The sequence below is a fragment of the Rhinatrema bivittatum genome, chromosome 2 (assembly GCF_901001135.1).
Source record: "Rhinatrema bivittatum chromosome 2, aRhiBiv1.1, whole genome shotgun sequence".
NCBI lineage: Eukaryota > Metazoa > Chordata > Amphibia > Gymnophiona > Rhinatrematidae > Rhinatrema > Rhinatrema bivittatum.
In genome coordinates, this window is record NC_042616.1 from 517,701,687 (window position 1) to 517,728,920 (window position 27,234).

The 27,234-nt window shown below is 40.9% G+C and overlaps 1 protein-coding gene across 2 annotated transcripts in view; it reads left to right on the plus strand.

The window, feature by feature from the left end:
* Window positions 1-27,234, plus strand: part of CDKAL1 (CDK5 regulatory subunit associated protein 1 like 1) — a 2,132,645-nt gene that overhangs the window by 982,472 nt on the left and 1,122,939 nt on the right. For both annotated transcript variants that reach the window (XM_029590755.1, XM_029590756.1), the window contains exon 9: window positions 2,817-2,920. In XM_029590755.1, coding sequence (XP_029446615.1) covers window positions 2,817-2,920 — 104 coding nt within the window. The remainder of the gene's footprint in view (window positions 1-2,816; window positions 2,921-27,234) is intronic.

Below are 27,234 nucleotides of genomic sequence, written 5' to 3' on the forward strand. Positions count from 1 at the left end.
AATGATCTTTCCATTCTTAGTATGAGCAGTTAAGCTTGGAGATATTGTCAGATAAATTAAAAGAATTTAGAGTCACTTCAATCGATGATAAAGCTTATACACTGTAGGATACTGTATGCCCATTCCTTACCAACCCACTCATTCTATGAATTGATAAATTAATCTAATTAAATAATATCTTGTGGCAAAATAAAGAAGGGTCTATTGTCCAGCCAGGTAAAAATATCTGCATATTTATCTAATAAATTTTAGAAAACACTGTTTCCTAGCAGTCCTTTCTTGAATATGAGGTTTTTACTACTATTACTGGGTGTATCCTCCTTGTGACCTTACCAACAGAACCGTGATTTTCACTTGATGCTTGTGTATAGTAAGGGATGAATTGACATCTTTTCTTGATTCTTGCTGCTAGCACAAAATAGGTTTACTGGAGATTTGTTTGTCTACTGTATTCAGCCTCTGGTCTCCATGTCTGCAGGAAAGGCTGCAAATCTTTTCCTTTCTGTGGAAATTGATGGTCCTCGCAGATTCACTGCAGGAGACTGGGGAAGCCAAACCAGGTCAGAGTTTCTCCCTTGGCGAGTTCCAACTCCCTTCCTTCTCTCCCAGCTAATCCTTTACTTCCCACGCCGTCTAGACAACAGAAGGAGGAGGAGGAAAGTGGCAACACATTGGGCCATGTTGTCATCCTCTGCTGCTTTGGCCTGATTGCTGCTTTCATCCACATGCTTCAACATGGGTCCTAGGCAGGAGAGGAGGGAGCATGCAGCATAGTGCGCTTTTGCTGCCTTTCTCCTGTTGCCCAGTCAGCGCATTAGGTGGAAGTGATCATGGAGGGGATCAGTGACTAAAAGTGTGAAAGAGTAGTTTGGTGGATGGGGAATCTGAAAGAGGGGATACAGGATTTGAAAAGAGGGCTGGGGGAGTTCTCTAAATTGAGGGGATGGGTGAGTTCTTTTAAAAAGAGGATAGAGTGTATTATAGCTAAAGCAGTGTTGGTGGTCCAGCTAAGATTAGCCTCCAAGGAAGAGTTCCCTCCACGCATTAACATCTCACCATAGTCCGGATAGGGACTCCAAACATGACAGTAGGCTTGGTCCTGTGGATTGTATTTGAGGAGTACAACCCTATCCCATCTGCCCTAGGGCCCGTTATCTTGTTTTCCAGGCTGCTCCCACCCACCAAAATAAAGATTACTAAAAAAAAAAAAATAAATTGCTGGCTGCTACCAAAACCATGTTTATCTGTTGGCAATGATTTTCACACTCTTTGGGGCTGATGCAATACAGTGCACTCAGCTGAGCACACTGTATAACCCGCAGTCGGATGCGGGTTGAATAGGCGCTAATCAATCCCCTAATGCAATAAGGGAATTAGCGCATATTCAATGCACGTCCAACGTGGACTGAATATAATAGCGCTCATCTCATGCAAATGCATGTGAATGAGGCTATTAGGCATTCACTCCGATGCAAAAAAAAAAAAAAGTGCGCTCGGACACACATTTAGCGCTCAGCTATTAACGCTTGCCTGGAGCAGGCGTAAATAGCTGAGCGCATTTAAAACAAGTACAGAAAAAACTTGACAGTCGGGTGCAGGAAACGGACGCTCAACTGACAAGCGTCCGTTTCCTGACCTCCTGGTGTCCGTTTTCCTAACCGGCAGACGGCCGAGTTAGTAAAACCGATCGGGGTCGCGTTAGCAAGGAGACGCCAGGGGTGCGCAAGCCTGGCTAACGTGACCCCCTAATTTAAATATTGCATGGCGCCCGCTTTCTATGCACATTTATTGCATCGGTCCCTTTTTTTGTTCTGGGCAGTCTGTAGCTAGGGATTCCCCACTGTGAGGATTTATCCTGTTTGTCCTCAGAGAAAGCAAAGGTTCTCCGCGAACAGCAAGATAAGTCCTCAAACAGCCCACCTGCCTCCCCGTAAAATTGGTTCTCTGCATCCTCTGTAATAGCTACAAAAGATCTGAGGTGGCCTAGCATAGAATGGGGATATTAGCTGTACCATGAATGCTTCATGAAGCAAGCTGGATGCTTCTAGAAGCTTTTGTGTATATCCTCTGCACCGGGCTCAGATGAAAGACTTCGCCAACTTGTGAGGACTTATATCCTGCTATCCTCAAAAAACACTTGTTACAAGTGAGCAACTCTTTCTGAGTTGCAGTATTAGATTTGTACAAATATTTGTAGCCTGTTTATCCTTTGAACTGAACAAAGCAGATTTGATGTAAAGTAATACAATGTCAATTTGATCTGTTAGGAATTGTAAATGAAAAGAGAGCATATTTAGGACTTAGGGAAGGTTATTTACCGAACCATTTCAATGGGTATAACACGGCTATAGGAAATGAATTTTCTGAATATAGCCCGCACTATATGCAGGTAAAAGTGCATGTGTAGGGGGTCAGTTTTGGAAGGGATTTGTACTTCTGCATATACTTTTGAATTTTCAAAGGTATGTATGCAAATTTTCTCAGAAAAACTACCTGCACAAAGTAGCAGATATACTACTTGTACAGTTAGTTTTTCTGGGATAATTTACAAATGGAATGTACACATATGGTTTTCCTTTGCAATTTTGTGTAAATTCTGTGGATAAAGCTGGTAATATATATTCTTTCTAGTGTATTGATTTACAAAGAAAACACTCTGTAAAGTAACCCTTTTTTCTGTTTTCCTAGAATTGTTTTCTCAGCAAAGTTGTTATTGTTACTCCATATGTAGAAACACTGTGGCTAGTTGTATGGATAATCTAGATTAAATTTATATTTGTATGTTTGTTTATATATTTATTTTGTACTCTCAACAGGTGTCTCAATGCATGCACTTACTGTAAAACCAAACATGCTAGAGGAGATCTGGCAAGTTACCCAATTGATGAGTTGGTTGATCGTGCAAAACAGTCTTTTCAAGGTAAGAAAATCTTTCCTGTTGCTTCCTTAGGGCTCTAGCCACTAAACTGCAAATTTCTTTATGCAAAATATGACCAGATGTGAAGGATACATAATTATGGTTGTGCTTCATAGTATATGAGTGGAACCTTCAAAACTGTGTTGTCAGCAGTTGCACATTCTCATGTTCTACAAATAGTGTAAGTGTTTATATGATCATAAGTTATTCTGCCTACATACATTTCAGTTCTGAGAATTCCTTTTGTAACTACTGGTATCTTACAAAGCATGAGAAAATAAACTATGAGATTGACAAGAGAGAAACATCTGTTTTAAAGCATTTAGTATACTAAGTATAGAAAGACATTATAGTACAAAATTTAAATATCTGTGACTAAGCACTTAGAGGTCAATTTTAAAACGCATATGCGTGCACCCATACATGTGTGTATTGGCATGCAAGTGGGGATACCCTAGACCTTTTATTCATGCACACACTTTCACATGTATGTTATATGGTACACAGACTGTGTGTAAGTTATTAATTTTAACAAGTTACATCAGCACAGCTGGCACGCGTGTGTCTTCCATAGGACCTTGTCAGCTTTTACGTATGTATGTCAGCGAATTTCAAAACATGCTTGTGTGAGGCACATTCCCAGTTTTCCAATTAGTCCACCAGTTTGTCCAGTTAATAGTGAGGTATTTCAGACCCTTCTGGTTCTTCATCCTGCACACTCCTCTGTTGACCCGGATCCCTCACCCTGTCCTGTAAGCCCTAAAACATGAGATCTACAGACTTGATCCTCCTCAGGAGCAGCAATACATTACGCAGATATCTAACGTACACACACACTACGGGTTTTGTTTTTGAAATTTGGAGTAATGCGTATATGTCCCCGCTCTTTTTCCGACCCCTTATTCCTCATGCATGCAGGGTACATAAACATGTATTTTGCAGCTTTTTAAAATCCGCATTGCTTGCCCGCAGCACATGCATGCGCGTTATGTGGGCATTTTTGCTCTAGCAGTGCTTTTAAAATTGACCTGTTAGCACATGTATGTTTTGAGTGCATATGTTAGGCATCTATTTTTCTGCAATTGAGCAGATGTGGAATTTGTTCATTCCTGCAAAACCTTTCCCCTTTACTATTTGCTTAATTAAAAATAAATCACTGTTTTTATGTTAATAATCTAGTGGGAGAGAAGGAAAATACCTGAAAATGGTTAAAACTGAACACACACATTTATTTTAAACCAATTTGAGGAACTGTCTGGCGGTGCTGAGTTTATTTCTGCAGGACATGTTAAATAGTGAGAGCAATTATGATCACTTTAAAAAGGTATCAAATCATTTTGTTTTCTGAGATCTTGCGTCTGAAATAAAGTAGATGGAGGTAAACCCGGGTGTAAAATTGAGCTTTGTTTGATAATCGAATTCAGTCTGAATATTGCATCTTTCTTTAATAGTTAATAAATGTGCACAGGACAAGGCATTTTGTTCCTATTGAGAATTTGTATCTAATCTTGTTATCTATTGTCGCAGCATCAGTACTGAGTTCTTATTGAGTAAATATTAAATTTAGGCATGTGTTCGGTAGCAAAGTTCATGCTTACTCTAGTTTCTGTATATATCTTTGTATTTTATGGTATGCTATGTTACATTATCTTGATTTATTATCTTTCTCGATTTTTTTACTTCTACATTCCTTTTGTGAATCTCTCATATGCCAGTATGTTCAATGTGATTTACGATTACAGAATAAAATCATACAAATGACATAAAATCATACCAGCTCAATGTAAAGGTGTACATTTTTTCACTAAAATGTTTTAAAAATGTTAACTTCCTTCCACACTGAAATATGATTAGCAATTAAAGAATATCCATGGGGAGGGCAATATTCAAAGTCCTTTCCACATGTAAAAAAAAAAAAAGCATTATATCCTCAGAAATCGGGGCTTTGAATATTGCCCAACCTTCTGTAAATGAAAGTATCCACATTGTTGAACAAAGTAGATACTTTCACTTTAGCACAGAAGAGGCAATCCTGGGAGCAAGGTGAGGGTGAAGATTGGAACAATGCATGCAGTTTTGATTATTCAAAGCTATGTGTGTTTATTATAATGTAACATTTACCTGCAGAGAAAGCTGGCACAAATTGCTGCAGGTTATTTTTCCTTAGGCAATAAGGAAAGTGAAACTACCCGCCTAGTTTTGCTTTCATTGTTGCTGTAAATCCAGTGGGTTAAATTTACCTGCAGGGTTTGAGGCAATATGTAGAGACTGATTATCACCCCTCATAGAGGGTTGATTATATTTCAGAAAAAAATAGTTGAGTGACTGTAATGGCATATGTTTCAATATTTGATTGGTAAATGAAACTTTTTCCTTCAAAACCCACTGTTTTTTCCCCACAATTTAGATGGTAATATATAGACATATTCAGCAATGTGTGTATGCCACAGGGATTTAAAATGTTGGTTACAGAATTCCTTTAATCTTGCTACAATATTTATCCCCTGACTGCTGTATAGAACATGAGACTTTGACTGTGTAAATGTATAAAGGACAAAAAAAGTCAGTGAATAGTTGTACAGCATCAAATGACTACATAAGGTAGATAACACTTAACAGATTGAAAGATCTTGATATCCCAGATGAATTGTCTCCAGCACCTGGGAAGTGATAGTCCTTTAATGTACCCTCTGTCAAATGTTATTGCACCTATAAAATGTCCTAATACTACAAGAACGCAGATATTGCTTTTAAAATAAAAATCTAATTTTAATCCCTTTTTACTGAACCAAAAAATTATCCAAAAAGGTTGTGAGGAAACTTTCACATGTAAAGAAGGGACCTATATGGGCTTCAACACTCATATGCTATATCTTTGGATTATTTATATGTTGGTCCAATAAAGGTATCACAACATGCAAAGAATCTAATAATTGTTAAATTTTTGTATGGGGTGAAGGGTGATGAATTACAGAGTGGTGTACAGGTTGCCAACACGGAGAAGGGATGAATGACTCCCTATACTTCCGTATAGCTGAAGTTGATGCTGGTTAGAATAATCATTTCATATCTGAATATCTGTCATGGTGTGTCTGGACACTGCTGAAGGGTAGGTTAGGAGGAGGCGGCATACTTAAAGAGGCTGGATGACCAGATGAAGGTTGAGCCAAGGCAGGTAAAGCATCTAGGCATGCAGCTGGCACACTGAAGCAGTACTGCAGGACTAGAAAATATATTCTTGGAGTCTGTTCTTCTAGCAAAGATATGTCTCTGTGCTCTCCTTATATATTTTCACTAATCAGGCAAAGTGCACCCTATACTGAACCAATAGGATCTTCCGAGTGCCAGTCTAACTAACTGGCAGCCAGAGGGTAAATATCCCTTGGTCTTGATCTGAGGCTCTTTGGCAGCTTCCCAGCCCTTGCCTTTTGAGGGTTCCTGTTCAGGCCCCATTGATCTTGACAATAGCATACCAACCACTTAATTAAACTTAATTTCTCATATACCACTTGAGGAAGTGATGATGTTTATTTCATTTGATATTTATGGAAAATATTGCCAATTGGATATTTTAAGCTTTTTGTTGCAACCTGCATGGAATGACATTTAGTACCACAAGCAAACTGTTGGGCAGCCTCGATGGGCCATTTGGTCTTTATCTGCCCTCATTACTATGTTACATCAGTTTTTGTAACTGATCATTTTCAGCTGTGCTTTTAAAAGTAGCTGATCTTGAACACTAAGGGGTAGATTTTAAAAGGTTGCGCGCACATGGACGCCCAATTTATAACATGCGTGCGCAGGTGCGCGCATGTTATAAATTGGGGGTTGCCGCGTTCAGGGGGTGCACAATTGTGCAACTTGCGGGCGCTGGTGCCAGCAGCCTTCCCCCGTTCCCTCCCAGGCCGCTCCGATTTCAGAGCGGCCTGGGAGGGATCTTCCTAACCACCTAACCTAACCGCCCTTCCCCTAACCCTCTCCCCCTTAGCCCTATCCTAACCCCCTCCCCCCCGACCTTTATTTTACCTGTTCACCCTGCTGGCTCGCGATCCTCCAACACAGAGGAGTCCTCTGGCCCCGTCCTGCCCCCACCCCGCCCCTTTTTCGGCCCAGCACACGTAACCCCACCTACGTGCATAAATCCAATGGATTTACGTACGTACACTTTTGGAAATCTGCCCCTAAGTGAATATCATTATTTATAGAAATGTATAACTGATGTTCTGATGTAAGAATCAATATATAGAAACCTAGAAACATGATGGCAGAAAAGGACCATGCAGCGTGTCTTGTCTACTCGTTCTCACCAACTAGTCAGCTCTACAATCCCTACCACTCACTCAGAGATTCCCTATGCTTATTTCATGCTTTCTTATATTCAGACCTTGTCCTTGTCTCCAGCATTAGGGCTGAATTTGTCACTAGGCACACTAGGCCTGTGCCTGGGACGGCAGGCAGAGAACAAAAAAATTCCTGCTTCTAGCAGTGGAAAAAAAAAGCCTCTGCCGCAACTCTGATATGTCGGCTGAGGCCAGAAGATGAAGATCTTCCACCCAGTGCCCTCTCAGCAGATACTGTAGCAACCCACTTCTTAGTACCCAATGGGGCCCAGTCCAATCTGCTGCAGCCAGAGTTCTGTCACTTCCTCAGAAGTAAATAGATTCGCCAGCACCAGTCTTTCACTCCCTTTACCTTGCATAACTGCCAACACATCCCCGTCCCCCCCAAAAAAAACCCAAAAAACACTGCAGCTACTGACTTCTACCCCCCTGCAATTGGGTCACCATCCATTTTACTGTCTCTGCCCAGACCCCTTCCATGCATTGCCACAGCTGCTCACCCTCCTCTTGGCTCAGGCCTTGTTGCTCGTAGAAAGCAGAAGTGCCTGTCTTGGGCCTCGGGGCAAGATGGAAGAAGCCATCTTTTGAAGCCCTTGCATCCCAAAGAGGAAGTCTGCCTCAAACCAGGCCATGGCCAGAAGTAGCTGTCTATCTCAGGTCGTGAGTCTAGGAAGGCAGGAAGCCATCTTTCTGAGGCCCCGCACCCTGAAAAGGAAGTTTCCCTCTATCCATGTCCGGAGTGGCTTTCTATCTCAGGCTGCAGAGTGGGAAGGAGGTGGCCTTTTTCAGGCTTTGCTGCTGAAATAAAGAATAAGTCTGCCTCAGACTAACTAAGGATAAAAAAGGAGGTAGCAGTTTGCCTCAGGCTTAAGTGGCCTGAAGAAGGCAGCTGAATAGGTGGAAGCAGTGTAGTTTGAAGGAGAACTATGGAATTCATATTTGATTCAGCTGATTAAGTGAACATGTTCTGCAGCTTGTTAGTGTGTTAGGGACATTCCATGTGGACTTATGAAAGCAAACGGAGAGAAGAACATGATAGTTTTATTGGTTATGGACAGTGATAGTGGCATTGCTGTGGGAGAAAGGGTCAAGGGATGGCAAGTACCCTTCTAAAAAATGGTTTGTCCTCATTTGCCACTCTATTTAAAGTTATCTTCTGGGCACACCTGGCTTGTAATTGGCTCACGCGTAGGTTGGCCAACTTTTCCATAGACTTGGTTTAGACACTTAAGGATGAGGGAAGGGAGTGTGCCCCTCCCCCTTTAACTCTTCCTTATTTGCATAGATTTGTTCCTACTGTCCCTGAACCTGTATCCATACAGTTCCTGCTATTCACACTGTCTCCTTCACATGTGTCCATAGTCTTTCTCACTCACATTTATACACACTTTCCCCATCATTTGCTGTCCTTCACACACACACACACAAATTCTCTCTCATACACATAATGCTCTCACTCTCCCACTCACATACGTGGTCTCGATCACATACACATATATGTGCCCCATTTTCTCCCATTCACATACAGTGCTCATGCTCTGTTTGTCTCTCTCTCTCTCTCTCTCACACATAAGCACACACCTGCTGAAAATGGAGTCTGAGTCTGATGCAGCGTCACCCGGGGTCTCCATAGCCTGCACAACTTTTATTTCCTCTTCCCACCTGTTTTCAACCTTAGCAAATCACCAATCACCCTTTAGCCTACAACTCTTCACCACTCTATGGGATCCCCAGTTCATTATTCTCACGGTCACACAAACTTCTAGTACCATTCTGTACCTCCTGCCATTGACTGCCCACCACTGCATCTGATTGGCCAAAACATCTGCCCCTCATGCCCAGGGGAGTAGAATGATTCACGGGAATACTGAGTGGCGGGTACCTTCCTCCTCTGGCCACTGTGACAGGGCGGGTTGGTGTCTGCCAGTCATTCCCACTGGGCCTCTCTCCTTCTGACTGCTGAGTTGGGGATGTGTCTGTTTTGCTGACCGGACATTTCAGTATCTGATTATCTTTGTAACCAGGCACTGTACAATTAGTTTGAAAACTGATCTGTCTGGTCCAAAACCAGACAGTTGGTTACTCTACCCACGCACCAGAGAAAAGAGGGGAAATCAGGGGCAGCTGAATCCTCCTGGGGTTAGCCATGGATTCATAGATTGGAGAGTTTGAGACTACTGGGGTTGGGTCTGTTGCAGGAAGTGGAAGAATGCCTTTGTCTATCATAGGGAGCAGGAGGGGAAGATGGAAACTGCTGGATTCATCCAGTACAAGGGGCAGAGTGGTGGATAAAGACCTAGAGGGGGCAGAGAAATAGTGGTGGGAAAGAAAGTTCACAGATGTTTCCGTGTAGCCCGAATGCAAATGTTCCAAAGGCATACTTGGGATTTCCAGTTGAAATTTCATATGCATATTTCTATTTTTAATTTGGGGGTCCGTCATTCTGTATTTTGGTGAGGGTCTGCCTGTGTGCTGAGTGTTTCTTTTTAGGGAATTGAGGCTGTCCGGCTTGTTCTGTTTTCCCAAAACGAGTTCCATGAGCCGTTGTAATTATGCAGTGCTGTATTTTCATTACTAGGGTTGTTGCTGTTTGAGTTTTGGGAGTTAATGCTATTTTAGTATGGCAGGTTTGCTACATAGGTTCTATGTATCTTTTTGGCAGGGTTTTGTGTTTCGTCACAGAGTGCTTTATAGTGGAGGGAATTTCTGTTGCTGTTAATGAAGACACCATAATTTGAATATTTTTTTGTTTGATGAGTTATAAGATGAAAAATCCTAATTCTACTCTGCACCCACCACTGGGGGAGTTTCTGTGAGTGCAGGGTGTATTTACAGTAGAAATGAGAAGAAAGGAAAAGTAACCTTTAAAAAAGAGAGAATGAGGAAGCAAAGATGGAACTAAAAGAAGACTGAGAATAAAAGAAATAAAGGATAGAAATCAAACTACAGATACTAGACACACAGGTTAGAAAATAATGTATTTTAATTTTAACAAGGATTTGCTGCCTTTATTTTGCTGTTCTAGTTAAGGGAAATTATCTGTACTCATCCAGCCCTGTTGTCACCTGATTTTCTGGAAGGACCTTGGGAGGTGATGGGGATGGGATATGTGCTGTGCATGGAGATAATTCCTTCTTAAAAATTGACCCTCCTTGGCAGCTCTGAGCACTGCTCTTGCAGTCAAAGACCTTTTGCCTCCCATGTTCCTGGCTGCTCAAGGGACAGAACACCTGCCATCAACTGCGCTGCTCCCGTCTGTGTTCATTGAGTAGTGAATCAGCTTCGTTATAAGTGATGGAAGAAAAAGACTGAGTAGAGCTCAGTGCAGAAAATGTGCGAGGCACAAACATGTAAAAAGCAGATTATACAGAAGTCAGTTAAAATGGATTCCTTTTTCTCCAAAGTGACAGTGTCTTATGATGATGAAGACCAAGAGGCAGAAACTATTTTTTCAGACGATGCCTATAATCTGACTAGTGCTGCTAATATTAATGAAGAACCTCCTTGTAACATTTCAGATGTTACCAGTTATGAATGTATTGCCCATAGCTTAGGTGACTTGAAATGTACGTGAAGCAATATTGATGACCTTGTTGAAATGCAGAGTTTGTACGATGACCGTGCTGAATAATAGACAATCAGTGATTTCCACTGGAATTGCGTAAAATAGGGATGCTGATTTTTTTAAATTCTAAGAAACAGTTTTGAGAAAAGGTTAAGCTACTGACTGGAAGCATGTTTGAGAGAGAGAATTGTTCAATAGGGAAAAATGGCCACAGAACTATCTAATCTTTTCAGTAAGCAAGGAAATGGTTTATTGTACACCCTGTCGTTTGTTTGGTGGTTCTACTCAGCTAGCCAAAGATGGTTTCAATGACTGGAAAAATTCACCTGAGCACTGATCTTGTGTAATGTCCTTGAAAAAGAGAAGAAATACTCTGGGAAGAATTGATTTAAAGTTTACAGTCCACTTGTTTGACAAATAAAGTACCGGAGGGAAGTGTTGAGAAGAGTTATCACAGTCATTAAGGCGCTAGCTTGCTGTGGACTTGCTTTCCGAGGGAGAGAAGAACAGTTTGGTTCAACACATAATGACAGTTATATGATAGCACTCAAACTGATTGCACAATTTGATCCATTCCTGGCTGAACCCTTTTCAAGGTATGGCAGCACAGGTAATGGCAGCACATCCCATCTCTCAAAATTTACTTACAAAAAGCTTATTTAGTTGATGGTTGACAAAATTGTTGGTGAGATGCTCAACGAGGTAAAGACCGCAAAGTATTTCTCTATTAGTGTTGATTTGACACCAGATATTTCTCATGTCAATCAACTTGCATTTATACTTGGATATGTTAAAGAGGATGGCTTACCTATTGAGCCCTTTCTGGGCTTCATTCCAAATCTTGTGCATAAATCAGAACAGTTGGCTGAAGCTGTGCTAACCATTTTTAAGTCACATGATTTTGACATCACCTATTACCAAGGGTAGTCATAATAATGTGAGCAACATGTCTGATGCATACAGTGGTCTAGAAGCAAGGATCAAAAATGTGAATCTGCATGCTGTATATGTTCCATACTCTGCACATTCACTGCATTTGGTATGGACATATGCTATAGAATCCTGCAAAGATGCATCTTCTTTCTTTGATCTGCTACAGCATCTAAATGTATACTTCACAGCATCCACCCACCACTGGGAAATCTTGCAGTCTTATTTGTCATTGTTGAATGATACATTGGCAGTTAAGACTTTCAGACGTTCGTTGGTCAGCCCGTGAAGAAGGCTGCCATAGTCTGAATTAAGACTGGGATTAAATAATCCAGGTACAGAAAACCATTGAAATGGATATTACAGAGTAAGAATCAGCATGCATTGAAGGAACAGGTCTACTTCACTAACTTAAATGACTGGAGTCAGCAATCATGGTGATGGTGTAGGCTACACTTCTGCAGAAATTCAATGCAACTAGCCAAAATGTACAAAGTATTGATAATGATGTTAGCACTATAGTGGAATTGTATGGTTCACTGATTGAATTTGTGAAAGACATCTGTACGGAATTTGACAGCTATGCAGCAATTGCCATATGTAAATCTGGTCTCATAGACTGAGATGATATGAAAGAGAACATGCAAACTTCAGTATAATGAAAAATCACAAAAAGTAGAAGTAGAACTTATCCTAGGGTATATATATTTAGATCTGAAGTCTTTCCTCATATGTTTTAGAAAGAAGACCACTGACCATTTTAGTAGACAGCTTCTGGACCAATTCTAACTGGTTTATATCCTTTTGAAGAAGTCTCTAGAACTGTGCACAGTATTTCAAATAATGTGTCATCAGGGGCATTATCACCTCCTTTTTTCTCCCTACTCAGTCAAGGATCTTTCTGGCTTTTGCTGTCACCTTCTTCATCCTTTTGTTCACCTTAACATCATCAGATACTGTCCTCTCCAGATCCTGCTCTTGTTTCATGCATAGAAGAATTTCTCACCTAGACCTTACTGCTCCCTTGGGATTTTGCAGCCCAAATACATGACTGCATTTTTTAGCTGCCAGACTCTAGACCATTGCTTGAGCTTTGCTCCTGTTTTCCACACTTTCCTGGCTGTCTACCCTGGTGCAGATTTTGGTAACATCAGCAAAAAGACAAACCTTTCCTGACGATCCTTCAGCATTGTCACTCACAAAAATGTTGAAAAGACCCTAGGGTCGATCTCTGTGACACACGACTAGCACTGCCCATTTCCTTGGAGTAAACTTCGTTTTCTACTACCCTTTGTCACCTCCCTCTCAACCAGTTTCTAACCCAGTCAGTCACTTTACAGCCCATACCAAGGGTGCTCATTTATTTATAAGTCACCTATATGGAACCTTGTCAGAGGCCTTACTGAAATCCAAGTACACTATATCAAGCTCTCCCCTGATCCAACTCTGTTTGCCTAATCCAGTGGTTCCCAACCCTGTCTTGGGGACCCCCATCCAGTCAGGTTTTCAGGATATCCACAATGAATATGCATGAGAGAAAATTTGCATGCACTGTCCCCCATAACAAGCAAATTTTCTCTCATGCATATTCATTGTGGATATCCTGAAAACCCGACTGGCTTGGGGTCCCCAGGACAGGGTTGGGAACCACTGCCCTAATCAAAGAAATTGATCATATTCATCTGACAAGACCGATCTCTTTTAAAATCATGCTGCCTCGGATCTTGTAATTCATTGGATTCCAGTATCTGCACTATCCTCTGTTTTACATGAATTCCATTAATTTGCTCACCACAGAGGACAGACTAACCAGCTGTAATTTCTAACTTTTTCCTTTCTTTCACATTTGTGAAGACGAACCACATTCACTTGTCTCCAGTTCTCCCGACTCTAAAGAAGCATTGAAAAGGTAAGTCAGTAGAACTGTCAGAACTACTTTAAGTTCCCTTAATACCCTGCCTGGCCTCATTGCTTTATCTACTTTAAATTGAGCTAGTTCCTCACAAATACAATTTTCTCAATATTGATTGAGGTTTACCTCACTTGCAATCCTATTTGTGTTTGTTTTATGTGGTCTTGCTCCTGGCCTTTCCATAGCGAACACCATACAGAACTATTTTGTTAAGCAATACCACTTTTTCCTTCTCATCTTACACTTCCTTTATAGTCCAAGTGTTTTTATGCACAGACTTGTAAAAATAGTGTAAATGAATTATACAAATCATTATCAGTCCACATACAGTGGCTATAGAAATTCTACAGCCCTTTCCAAAATGTTCCTCTTTTGTTGCCTTATAGCTTGAAAATAAAATGCATTAAAACAGTATTTGCATGTATCCACACATCCTACCCCACAACTGTCAAGTGAAACATATATTCCAGAACTTGTTAGAAAATTAAATGCATAAAAATATGGAATAGTTTGGCTGGATAAGTATCCAACTTCTCCACCTCCTTGTATTTCTGTAGCAATCCTTTTTTGTTGTTGTTTTGATTTACCCGATTCTCATGTCGGCAATATAAATTCAGCAGTTCCCGTTGTTTCTGCCTGCTGGGTAGTACGTTTTAAAGCCAAGACCCAAGCATGAGCACCAGGGAACTGTCGAAAGAACTTCAGGACAAAGCTGTGCAGTCACAGATCTGGAGATGGGAATAAAAGAACTGCATGGTCCATTAATATCCCTCAGAGCATGGTCAAAATTATTATTAAGAAATAGAAGGTGTTTGACACCACAGAGACCTTGCTGTCCCCCTAACTGGCTGACGAAGCAAGAAGGAGGCTAATCAGGTAGGCAACCAAAAGACCCATGGCAAGAAAAAGCTTCAGGTTTTCATGGCCAAAGTGTGCATGAGAGAACAATATCCTAAGCACTTCACAAATCTGTCCATATGGTAGGTGGCAAAAAGGGAAGTTGTTACTTAAGAAAGTCTACTTTGGATCCCATTTGAAGCATGCAGAGGAACACTTAGATACTTTATTCATGTGGATAGAAAAGGTTTTTGTGATCTGACAAAACTAAAATAGAACTTTTTGTCCTGAATGTAAAATGTTACATTTCCCACAAAACCATCATAACACATCACCTAGACAGCATCATCCCGACTGTGAAGCATGGTGGTAAGGGGATATTTCTAATCTTCAGGGGCTCAGATGCTTGTCAGAAAAGAAGGGAGAAAGAATGGAGAAAAGTCCTTAAAAGACCTTGAGGAAAACCTGCTGCGCTCTCAAAGAAATCTGACATTGGGATAGAAGTCTACTGTTCAGCATAATAATGACCTGCAACACACAGCCAACATTAGAGTGGAGTGGCTGAGGAGCAAAGGTGTCAATGTCCTGAAGTGACCTAGCCAGAGCCTCAACCTCTCTACAATTGAAAATCTATGGCATGACTTGCAGCTCGCTGTTCTCCAACGCTTCCCAAAGAACTTATAATGAAGAATGGTTTCATACTGACAAATCTAAGGATGCAAAACTAGTGGAGACCTATCCCAACTGTAATTCTGCCAAAAGTGTTTCCACCAAGCATTGGCTCAGGGGAGGATGTGGAGGTTTCAGGGTTTTCTTTGGATACGTATATGCTTTGTTCCTCAATAAAACATTTTTCACCCTGAAAGCTGTGGCATATGGTGTGTTGATGAATGTAAAAAAAATGTAAATGCGTGTAAGCCTGATGCACTGGCAAAAAAAAAAAAAAAAAAAGTGAAAAATGTTCAAGGGAGTGTAGACTTTAGATAGCCATTGTGGATGCAATATATAATTTGCAACAAAACATATATCTGCATAATTGTTTTGGTCCGTGTCCTTTCCATTTTCAGGCTTCAGCAGAAATGTGCATTTTAGAGGTTACAGGTTTGCTTTATAACACTGAAGCATGAAATTGCAGTCCAAGACAATGTAATGTTATCTCATGTAAGAATTAAACTGATCTAGGAACAACTGTCAGTTGGCATGCCTTTCATCAGTTTGTGCCGACTGAAAATTGTCAGTAATGGGAACATATGGTGCTTTAGTTTGATTTACTGAGACTTCAGTTTGTAGCTTTTTATCAATTTGGAAGATGATGAATGGCAATAGATGTCCAACTTCACATGTTTGTAAATTATCTTCAGGGGCTTTATTTTGTATTGTCAGTATGCATGCTGTTGACATGCTTTTGTGAGTAAAATCTTGATGGGAAAGATGGCTTAGCCTATACCTGATCAATTTCTCGTTTTTCTGGCCAACCAGAATTTTTTTTTTTTTTTTTGGTAGATGATGGGAGGTTCTGAAAAATATTTCCTGTTATGTTTACCCTATAAACGCCTGTGCAAACTTAAGAATAGACACAGGGAATGTAAAGAAGACAGGTATACTTGGGTATGTTTTGGCATATTCAGGAATTTTTGCAGGGCAAGAAGTCCTGAATGTGTGAGGCTTTCCTTGTGTCAGTTCTTCTGGGACGCACTGCAAAAATTCCTGAATATGCCAAGTGTCCCAGAAGAATTGTCACAAGGAACGCCTCACTCTACACATTCAAATAAGATTAAATCTAAAAAGGAGGGGAGCAAGGCAGTAGTGCTATGTTTGGTTTTGTTTTTTTGTTGAAAGCATAGAGGGCTAGAATGTACTAAGGTTTAGTTCTCATTTCTTGTCTATAGGGCATATGCTTAGCACATATAGGGATCGTTTTCAAAGGCTTAGCTGCCTTTCATTGGGGTAATGGTTGACCTTCCTAAACCAACCATATCTGGCTAAGAAGCAGGGCAGGTGCAAGAATATCTGCCACCTTATGTGAACCTTTGGTCATTTAACCTTCCCCCAATTGAACTGCCGGCAGCAGTGGCTCCTGCGAGGCCACTCCCTTCTTTGACAACACTGGCTGTGGTACAGCCCTCCTCTAAATATCTCACTGGCAGAATGTTGCTGCCCCCATTGTCTTAGTGTTCTAGGCCTACTTGCCTAATGAAGCACTGGCCCTACTAAGATTTTTAATACATGCATGCTTTTACAATGTACATATTTTTGGACACTTAGAAAAGAGTCATTCTGGGGCGGGGACAGATATTTAGAGACATGGTTAGAAACTTCACATACAAATTTCAGTTTCCAAAATGTACCCTCGCAGTAGGCAAGCCATTAACACATGCACTGTATACCATTATTTAACACTCTGTTAATGTATACACGTATTCTTAGCCAAATACGATGAATTTCACATAATATATAGAGGTACGTTGTGTTAGAGAATCTGCTGGATTTGTGTGGTCTGAAAAGTATGTATGTATATTGCCATTTAGGCACCCTATTGAAAATGTATTCCATAACCTGTAATGTTAAATTTATAACATGAGACCTGTAGAAAGTTCACGTTAAAACTTATTGTATCTCTGCATTATTTTAGAGCTTAAAAATGGATCCTGCATAGTTAAGTAGTTGTAGATAGTAATGCATTTCAGGCATTATCTTGCTTTTCCTTTTTACAGAAACATAGTATATAATAGCTTTAATAAAGAAGAACAGAAATTTAGTAGCATGCAGTCGTGATCTCTGAGAATGCTGTTTTTCTACCTTAAAGTGCAGATTGTTGTAAGATGTGAAGGCACTGCATATAACAGTGATGCTGCAAATAGCTTGTGGTACTGGCAAACTGTCTCAAAGAAAAGGAACAAAACTGTAGACAAGGCTCACACAGAAGGATGATATAATGCTGAATATAGTTGACTTTCATGGAGCACGTTTTGTGTTTGCTTTTCCCGTGGACTAATCACCAGTCAAATTGCCTACTGTAACGCACTACTGAATGGCATCTTTCAATGTAGTATGAAACGCCTACAACTCTTGCAAAATACTACATAAGAACATGTCATACTGGGTCAGACCAAGGGTCCATCAAGCCCAGCATCCTGTTTCCAACAGTGGCCAATCCAGGCCATAAGAACCTGGCAAGTACCCAAAAACTAAGTCTATTCCATGTTACTATTGCTAATGGCAGTGGCTGTTCTCTAAGTGAACTTAATAGCAGGTAATGGACTTCTCCTCCAAGAACTTATCCAATCCTTTTTTTAAACACAGCTATACTAACTGCACTAACCACATTCTCTGGCAACAAATTCCAAAGTTTAATTGTGCGTTGAGTGAAAAAGAACTTTCTCCGATTAGTTTTAAATGTGCCCCATGCTAACTTCATGGAGTGCCCCCTAGTCTTTCTATTATCCGAAAGAATAAATAACCGATTCACATCTACCTGTTCTAGACCTCTCATGATATTAAACACCTCTATCATATCCCCCCTTAGCTGTCTCTTCTCCAAGCTGAAAAGTCCTATCCTCTTTAGTCTTTCCTCATAGGGGAGCTGTTCCATTCCCCTTATCATTTTGGTAGCCCTTCTCTGTACCTTCTCCATCGCAATTATATCTTTTTTGAAATGCGGTGACCAGAATTGTACACAGTATTCAAGGTGCGGTCTCACCATGGAGCGATACAGAGGCATTATGACATTTTCCGTTTTATTCACCATTCCCTTTCTAATAATTCCCAACATTCTGTTTGCTTTTTTGACTGCTGCAGCACACTGTGCCGACGATTTCAATGTGTTATCCACTATGATGCCTAGATCTCTTTCTTGGGTTGTAGCACCTAATATGGAAGCTAACATTGTGTAACTATAGCATGGGTTATTTTTCCCTATATGCATCACCTTGCACTTATCCACATTAAATTTCATCTGCCATTTGGATGCCCAATTTTCCAGTCTCACAAGGTCTTCCTGCAATTTATCACAATCTGCTTGTGATTTAACTACTCTGAACAATTTTGTATCATCTGCAAATTTGATTATCTCACTCGTCGTATTTCTTTCCAGATCATTTATAAATATATTGAAAAGTAAGGGTCCCAATACAGATCCCTGAGGCACTCCACTGCCCACTCCCGTCCACTGAGAAAAATCAAGAATCCTGGTAGGGGACAAAGCCACAGACTACGTAAAGCCCATTCTATTCAAACTCCAATGGCTCTTGATAGAATCCAGGATAAAATTCAGATCCCTCTGCTTAGTCTTTAACTGTGTGAATAAACAGGTCCCAGAATATTTGTCGTCCCCCCCCCCCCCCTTCTTGCCACCTACACCCTTACAAGAGAACTCTTATATGCCCACAAGGCCCTTTTTTCCTTCCCCCATCTCTGACTTTTGCAAGACTGGCTTGCACCAGATTGTGCGCCTTCAGGTGCTACACACCCAAAATCTGGAACAAGGTACCAATTTCCATTTGTTATCAGCCTACCTAACCTTCCAGAAAAAAGCAAATGCATCACAGTTCAACCAGGCCTTCTCCCTGCCTCCTCGTAAGTACAGAACCAACATTCACTTTGTCTAGACATTGATTCTATGATGACAACCTATGACCCTACAACTAATGAGTCATTACTTTGCTTTTATTAAAATTTGTTATTCACTTAACATAATTTCCTAAGTGATGTACAGATAAAAATTAATATTTCAAAATATTGAACAGACATAAATCTGACAACAATATGAATTAACAGACATTTGCCCAAATTCAGTGCACATGTGGAGGATAATAGTGGCTTGGGAAACTCATAACAGCCAGGTTTTACACTGCTAAAGAAAAGCCTGTCTATAAAGAAGTTATCAATAGTACTCTAAATGTTTAGTAATGTATCTGTCAGTCTAATTCAATTGCAATCCATCTTGAGGACTATTCTTGGAAAAAGGCAGAATGTGAAATGTTTGTAAATACATTCACTAACTCAGATAGTGAGTGCCCAAGTTCCATAAGTCTTATGGTGCTGGGAAAGTTGAAGCTCCTTCTATGATCTTCAAAGGACAATGAAGCCCCGAATTACAAACACCCCCATGCACTCCAAAACCTCTTCCAAAGCCTCTGGTCCCCACATCCTCCTACAGCCCCTTACCACCCTGAAGATCTGCAGCAGTCAAAATTCACAGATAATTCCCTTTGGTAGCTATTCATGCTCCCACCCCACCTTAGAACCTCTCACTTATCCTGTCTTGACGTATTTGGGACTTCTCTGGGGCTGGAGCAGTCTCCAGTCACTCCTGCCCCACAAATCCCGTTATTCAAAATGGCGCAAGCTAACCCAAGGTTCCCTTTTGCCTCTCATCTGTGGGGCAAAGTAAGGCCTCCGGTCAGCTGGCACTATTTTGAATGATGATTCTGGTGGGCATGGATGACTGGGGTTTGTGCCTGTGCCAGGGGAATGAGAGACTTCAAGATAGGATAAAAGGGGGGAGGTATGGGCAAGAGGGGCATTTATGGCATTTAGGATGAAGGTGGGGCTAAACAGCCTTAATGCATTGGGGTACAGTTCCTAGCGAGAGGGAAGCATCTACTTTGAATGAATCATTCATAGTACAGGGGGATAGGGTGTTATAACTCAAGGCTTCCTACAGTTGAAAGGATCACAGTGGACTGGGTGGCCCTAAGGACATCGTCAGGTACATTAGCCTGCCAGTGCTCTTGAGGCATAGTTAACCTTCAGAGGCTTATCATGATTTTCTTTAAGACGTTTAGATTTTAATGAACTGCTTTTCATGCAGTTCAACTCATTAATATTTTCCTACCATTGAGCAGAATTGTTTTCAGATTCTTGCGTTAAGGTTTTAACACACCTTAAGTGCCAAATCCAACATTCAGTGCATGTTACCACATTATTGCATTTTAGTAACTAGGCCCCTATTTATTCCCTGATTCACCACTACGAATTTTTATTCATGTTATTTATCAAAACTAATAGCACAATCTGCCGTTTGCTGTGTTTGTATCACTAAACAGAGTATGTAAGAAGAAACTGCCATTTGTAAGCAGGTTTTCACGACAGAAGTTCAGCTAAGGCTGTACTTCAAAATTGTGTCTGATCCAAATGGTGCTGAGGGATCATTTTAGATAAATTGCAAGTACTAAATTGGTTCTGGAAGATTATGTTTAATGGAATTTTAATGGCCACAGTAAGATATGAAACTGATATTGCTACCTAGTGGTTTGCAAGCCTGACCTTTTTGTGAGATGTTTTCTGGGCAAAAATATGGTGCTGTGATGCCAGCAACCTTTGTTGATTCAGCAGATTTTACCTTCTAAAATTAAGTGTTGTAGAACATGAGTCTAGCTTTCATTTTGTTCTAGCTTAAAATTACATAATATGGCCACCTGCTTTTATAGAAACAAGATTGCTATTTTACACTTGTTACACAGTTTCAAAAATGGGAAATAGAATGTGTGCATGGGAAAGCAGAGTGCTCTCAGTAAGGACTTTTAAATAGTACAGGACCTGCACTCAAATCCTATGAGATGAAATTTATAGATCGCAATATCCCCCAGAGGAGTGGAGAGACCAAGGATATGATATAATAGAGACATTCAAATAAATCAAAGGTATAAATGCACAAGAAACAAATCTTTATTTCAGAGGGAAAAAATAGTCTAGAACAAGAAAAACTCCAAAAGGTAGACTCAGGAGTAATATCAGAAAATATTTCTTCATGGAAAGAGTGGTGGATGTATGGAACCACCTTCCATTAGAGATTTTGGAGTCAAAAACAGTAACAAATATCAAGAAAACAAGGGATAAGTACAGAGGATCTCAAGTTGCAAAGAAGTAAATGGAAAGCCAGAGATCAACTAAGGTGTAGGGCATTACAAATGGAAGTAAATTGGGAAGAGTTACTGGACCTCCTTATCGACCATAATATTCTCTGTTTTATTTATTTGATTATATTCTGCTTTTCAGGTGCTTCAAAGCGAATTACATTTGTGTGCTGTAGATATTCCCGTTTTCCTTTTCTCTGTTTGTACTTGGAACAATGGAAGGTGAAGTGACTTGCCCAAGGTCACAAGGAGTGGCAGCTTCCCTAGTTCACAGCTCGACTCTCTAACCACTCGGCTGCTACTCCACTCATTTTGTTGTTGTATAAGGGGTCATTGCACCTGATCTCTGATGCCCTTGTTTGATTTCTAGTGCATCTAGATTTTCGTTCTATACATGTAAGGCAGGGGAGCAAAGTCTATCCCTGCTGCCATTAACATGATGGCAGGGTAGGCATTCCAGGAGGGGTTTTAAGTTTGAGGACAATCCGGGCTATTCTTCCCCTCTCCCCTTCTCCATTCACTATCTCCCTGGGATCAGGGGCCTTCCTGTTTAGTGTGCCCCAGGGATCCTGGGAGTGTAGATATGGTGGAAATTCCTAGGGCAGGCATTGGTCAGTTGGAAGTGCTAGGGGGGAGAGTGGGATAGGAGGGATTTATTTAAACTGGGGGGTTTAATGGTTTTTCTCCTCACTTTTTTTCCTTGTGGCTTCCTCCCATTTTTATGCTGTGTATATTTTATGATTGTTTTTTGTCGCTGTAAGTGGTGAACCCAAGCCTAAGCTTGGTACATTGTAATATGAATGCTTTGTCATGGGGAAACTATACAGTGTGCATGTGTAGGTGAGGCGCTGCTATATGATGCCGGGACAGGTATGAGAGGTCAGCAACCGTCGTGATGGGCAGGCGTTAATTTCTGAGAGTAAAATGTGTGGCTTGGCCGCACATTTTACTTTCAGTAACCCGGGCGACTAACTAATAGGCTCATCGACATGCGCGCATTTTCAAGGCACTGTTACCCCTTACAGTATAAAGAGTAATAGACGTGCATCAAAAACGTGTGGCCAAATGGGTGCTAAATGGTGCGCTCAGCTGAGCGCACCACATTGAATAGAATTGTGGCATTTAGCCCAATATATTTTGAGTTGTAATAATGTACATACTCAGAAGTGTATCTAATGTGCCTTTGGAGTGTCATGGTCAGATTTTGGTTAACAGCCAAATAGCACATTTCAGAACAACTAAAGTCCAAAGTCCGCATGAATTCTGTCACTGTTTTGGTTCCTGCCAGCTCTGCTGTTTGGCTATTGGCATATACTACTTTCTCAGGAAAATGGTCTTTCCTCCCATTTCCTCTAAGCCCTTGTCTTTTAGTTTCATATCATGATCTCTTGTTCTTGAATTTCTTTCTATTGTGCTGTAAAGCTTGGAGTTTGTTTCAGTCTAGTAAACTAGATTGTTTTGAAATTTGAGATATTTTGTAACCTTCTGTTTTGTGGCTGTTCCTAAAGTTCTTTTTTTTTTTTTTTTTTTTTAACAAATAAGAAAAATCAATGTTAGCATAAACCATTTATGTAAAATAGACTTCACGATATCCTAGTTTCTGATTTGTGCTGCTGGTTCAGTAGTCCATGCATTTGCTTTACTAGTTCATGTAGCTTTGGAAACCTTGAGCTACTGGGTTTAACTGCACAGATTGTCTGACTGTTTCTTGAAGAAAATGTGCTGTACTAGTGCCTTATAAACAGGCCGATACAGTACAGTGCACTCCGACGGAGCGCACTGTCAGCCTGCTCTTGGACGCGCGCTTTCCCTTACCCCTTATTCAGTAAGGGGAGGAAAACGCGCGTCCAACCCGCGGCACCTAATAGCGCCCTCAACATGCAAATGCATGTTGATGGCCCTATTAGGTATGCGCGTGGGATACAGTAAGTAAAATGTGCAGCCAAGCCACACATTTTACTTTCAGAAATTAGCGCCGACCCAAAGGTCGGCGCTAATTTCTTCCGGCATCGGGAAAGTGCACAGAAAAGCAGTAAAAACTGCTTTTCTGTGCACCCTCCGATTTAATATCATGGCGATATTAAGTCGGAGGTCCTGAAGAGTAAAAAAAAGTATTAAAAAAAAAATAAAATTTGAATTCGGCCTGCGGCTGACGGGCCGAAAACCGGACGCTCAATTTTGCCAGCGTCCGGTTTCCGAGCCCGTGGCTGTCAGTGGGCTCGAGAACCGACGCCGGCAAAATTGAGCGTCAGCTGTCAAACCCGCTGGCAGCCGCCGCTCCAGGCTAAAAGGAGGCGCTATGGATGTGCTAGTGTCCCTAGCACCTCCTTTTCCCTCTCCCACGGACTTTATTGAATCGGCATGCTTGCTAGGTAAATGTGCATGTGTGTTAGAGAGTCACTGAGAAAATTAAACACTCACATTTCAACAAATGGCATGCTTTGAATGTACATTATTGCGGTGCAGTACAACTAACCAATCTGTAGTGTGGCTCATTTGCTTAAGCCCTAAAGAATTTCCTTGTGTCTGAGCTAATGAGACTAATTTTCTGGCCAATGCAGGCACTGAAATCCAGCATACAATTTCTCAATGTACAGAAATTATTTTTTAACTGTTGATGCAATAAGCTAAAGCATCGGGATTTTAAAAAAGGCACAGACAGCAAAATATGAATTCAACACATATTGAATGCATGCTTTTAAAGTTGGGCACTGTTAGGGCTTAAGGGGAACCTTTTTTGTGCAGCAATAAAGGAAATCATAGGAAAAGTTTCAGATTTTTTTTTTAAATTGTATTTTTAAATATTTCTTTTTCTTCAACATTGCAGTTAGTTTGAGAGCAAGTAGAAGAGGTGGAGGTTCTTGGTAGTCACCCTTGTAATTCAATTAGTCAACGAGATAACTTTTTTTTTCATCTTTCAGCTTCCGTTTCCTTTTCCCACATGATCGCCTCTTTTCTGAAACTGGTACTTTGCAAGCCTCCAACCCTAGATCAAACCTCCAATTGTTTCTCCCTCCTCCCCTTCAATGTGGGTATTAAAATTACCAATATAATGTCTATAAGACCTGCAAGAAAGAAAAGATTATTTTTGTGAATAATCAAACAATTTATGTCACATGCACTGGAAACTACTCCACCAGGAGTAAAGTTTCCAGTGTTAGGAAAAAATGTGTTTAGCCAGAATACTTCTCTGCATTGCAAAGGCACGAAGCTAATTAAACATTTTCTAACAAACATTTTGTGCACACAAAACTACTTGCATCGGCAGTAAGTCTTGCGCGCATAAAGGGGCAGATTTTAAAAGCCCTACGCATGCCGGGCCTATTTTCAAAAGGCCTGGCAGCGCGCGTAAAGCCCCGGGACGCATGTAAGTCCCGGGGCTTTTCTGAAAGGGCGGGCAGGGAGCAGGATGGGGGCATGGCGGATGTTATAAAATAGGGCGTACATTTGTGCGCGCTGGGTAGCGCGCACAAATGTACCCCATGTGCATACTTTTTAACATCTTCCCTAAATGCGCGTTCAAGAATAAGGTAAAACTGTGCATCCGGCTGAATGCACCTTATTGCATCAGTCTGTTTGCTCATATTCTAGTCATTGACGTTTTTTAAAATCCCTGACGTCTGATAAGGAAATATTGGGGTGTCTATTGGAGCCTGTCTTAGTCTTCAAAGGTCATGGACTCAACTTTTTTTTTTATTTTAACAAAGACAGTGTGCTCTATACAGCTACATAATAAAAGACAAATAGATTTTTTACAGAAATGAAAGAAAAAAGTTTAAACTCTGGACATAACTAAATATACTGTCTCTGTAGTTTAACTATGTTTCATATTGTGTAATTTGAATTTATTAAAATTTATATCCCTCACTTTCATGGAAGAGCCATTATAAGGTGGTTTATACAACAAGATACATACATTAAAAGCATTATCCAGATAAATAAAACAAACTTTTATATATGTGACAGCCATATAACCAAAGTATGATTACCATGCCATAAGGTTACATCACGGAAAAAAGCCTATAAATCCTGTAAAATTAAATTATAATCACAGACCTACTGATCTCACAAAATATACTAGTTCACTCTCAGTTCCATGTTATAGGCTTGCTGAAATAGATATATTTTTAATGACTTTTAAAATTATATTTTGTTGACAATTGTTCTGATATTATCTGGTAGTGAATTCTAAAGAGAAGGGCTCACTAGCGAGAAAGTCTCTTGTCAGTTCAAGTCTTGCCATTTTCACTGAAGGAATCTCAAGAAGGCATTTCTTTCAGACCTTAAAGCATGTCCCGGTCTATATATTCTCAGTACAGCGCTGGTCCAACATTTAATATTGTCATGCACTACCTTATGAATTAATTTCAAAATTGTATACTTCATCCACCATTTCATAAGTAATCAATACATAGAGATTAGTATAAGAGAAATATGGTCACAAAGATATACTTGCAAGTACACAAGCTGCCTATCAAACAAGCTTGCATTTAATACTTTAGAAATATTGTAGTTTAGAGACCAGCCCTACAGGCGTTCTCCAGTGAGGCTCCTCTGGATTGGTCAGCATTGCACTATAAAACGTAGGTGTGCACATTGAGCAGTGTGGCTTTTGCTTCAGTTTTGTTTAGGCATTTTGTGTACTAGGAGCATTTTGGAGTTCTCCCCCTTTTTGGAGTCCATAGCCTAATCCAGGGGACGTGGCTCTGTTTTTGGAGTTCTTTTGTGAATTCAGGGAAGAAGATATTTTGGTGGCATTTCCCAATTCTGGGCAGTCAGCCTAGTTTCAATGTAATGTTTGGTCAGCTGCGGGATGGTCCCACGAGTGGCCACACTTACCCCCAAATGCCACGGCTTGGGGTGCTGCTGACGTGGCCGGGATGCTGCCTTGCCACTCCTCCTTTGGGCCTTCCTAGGCACGCCACCATTTAAAGGCCTCAAGGTGGGTAATCCTATTGCCGGTGCCCAGAGATGACATCACGTAGCTGTTTAAACCCCAGCCATGCTTCAAGCAGACACATCAGCAACAGGTCCTCCTGCAGCCTTGCAGCGCATGTTGCTATCTTCAGTCTCCTTACTTTGTCTTATTGTTACCTTGCCTTATTGTTACCTTGCCCTGTCTTGTTGTTGCTTTCCCTTGTTGTTGCCTTGCCCTTCCTTCTCTTTCCGTGTCTTGGGCCCGTCATGCCTTTGCCCTTGTCTTGCCTGGACCTTGATGCTGCCTGATCTCTGCCTGCCCTGGCCCCTGTCTGGATCTTGCTGCTGCTTGCTCGCTGCCCGCCCTGACCTTGGCCTGCTACCTAACTTTGTCTGACGGCTCCTTACAGGATCCTTGCCTAAGCCTCAGGCCTCTGGAACCCAAGGATTCAAACCATGGGGAACAGGGCTGGTACAAGTGAAGCCCTAAACCTTGTTCTAGTAAGAGCGTGCCCATCTGCTGTCAGTGTGGGCCTAGTGGGTTTGCCTGCTAGGATGTGTCAACCACACCACAGCCAAGGGCTCACACATCATGACAGTCAGGGAAGAAGTTTGCCTTGCCAGAACCCTCATAGATTTGGAAGGGATTGTCTTGGAAGAGTGAAGAGAATATCTGAGAGAGGTAGTTGTGATTTTTTTGTATTTTATATTTTTTGAGATCCTGTGCCTACCAAAGAAGGATATTTCCCCTGCCTCGGAAGATCTGGAAAGTGCTCTGACTCCTTCCTTCCAGTTAAAGAAAGGACAACAGAAATTAGTTAGAGAATAACATGGAAGTATTTTTGCAGAAATTCCTGCCCACTGAAAGGAGGAGTGGAATTTTGGACTTTGAATATCTTTTTCGGACTTTACCACCTTATGCCCCAGTTTGCCATCAGAGAACAAGATAAGCAGATATC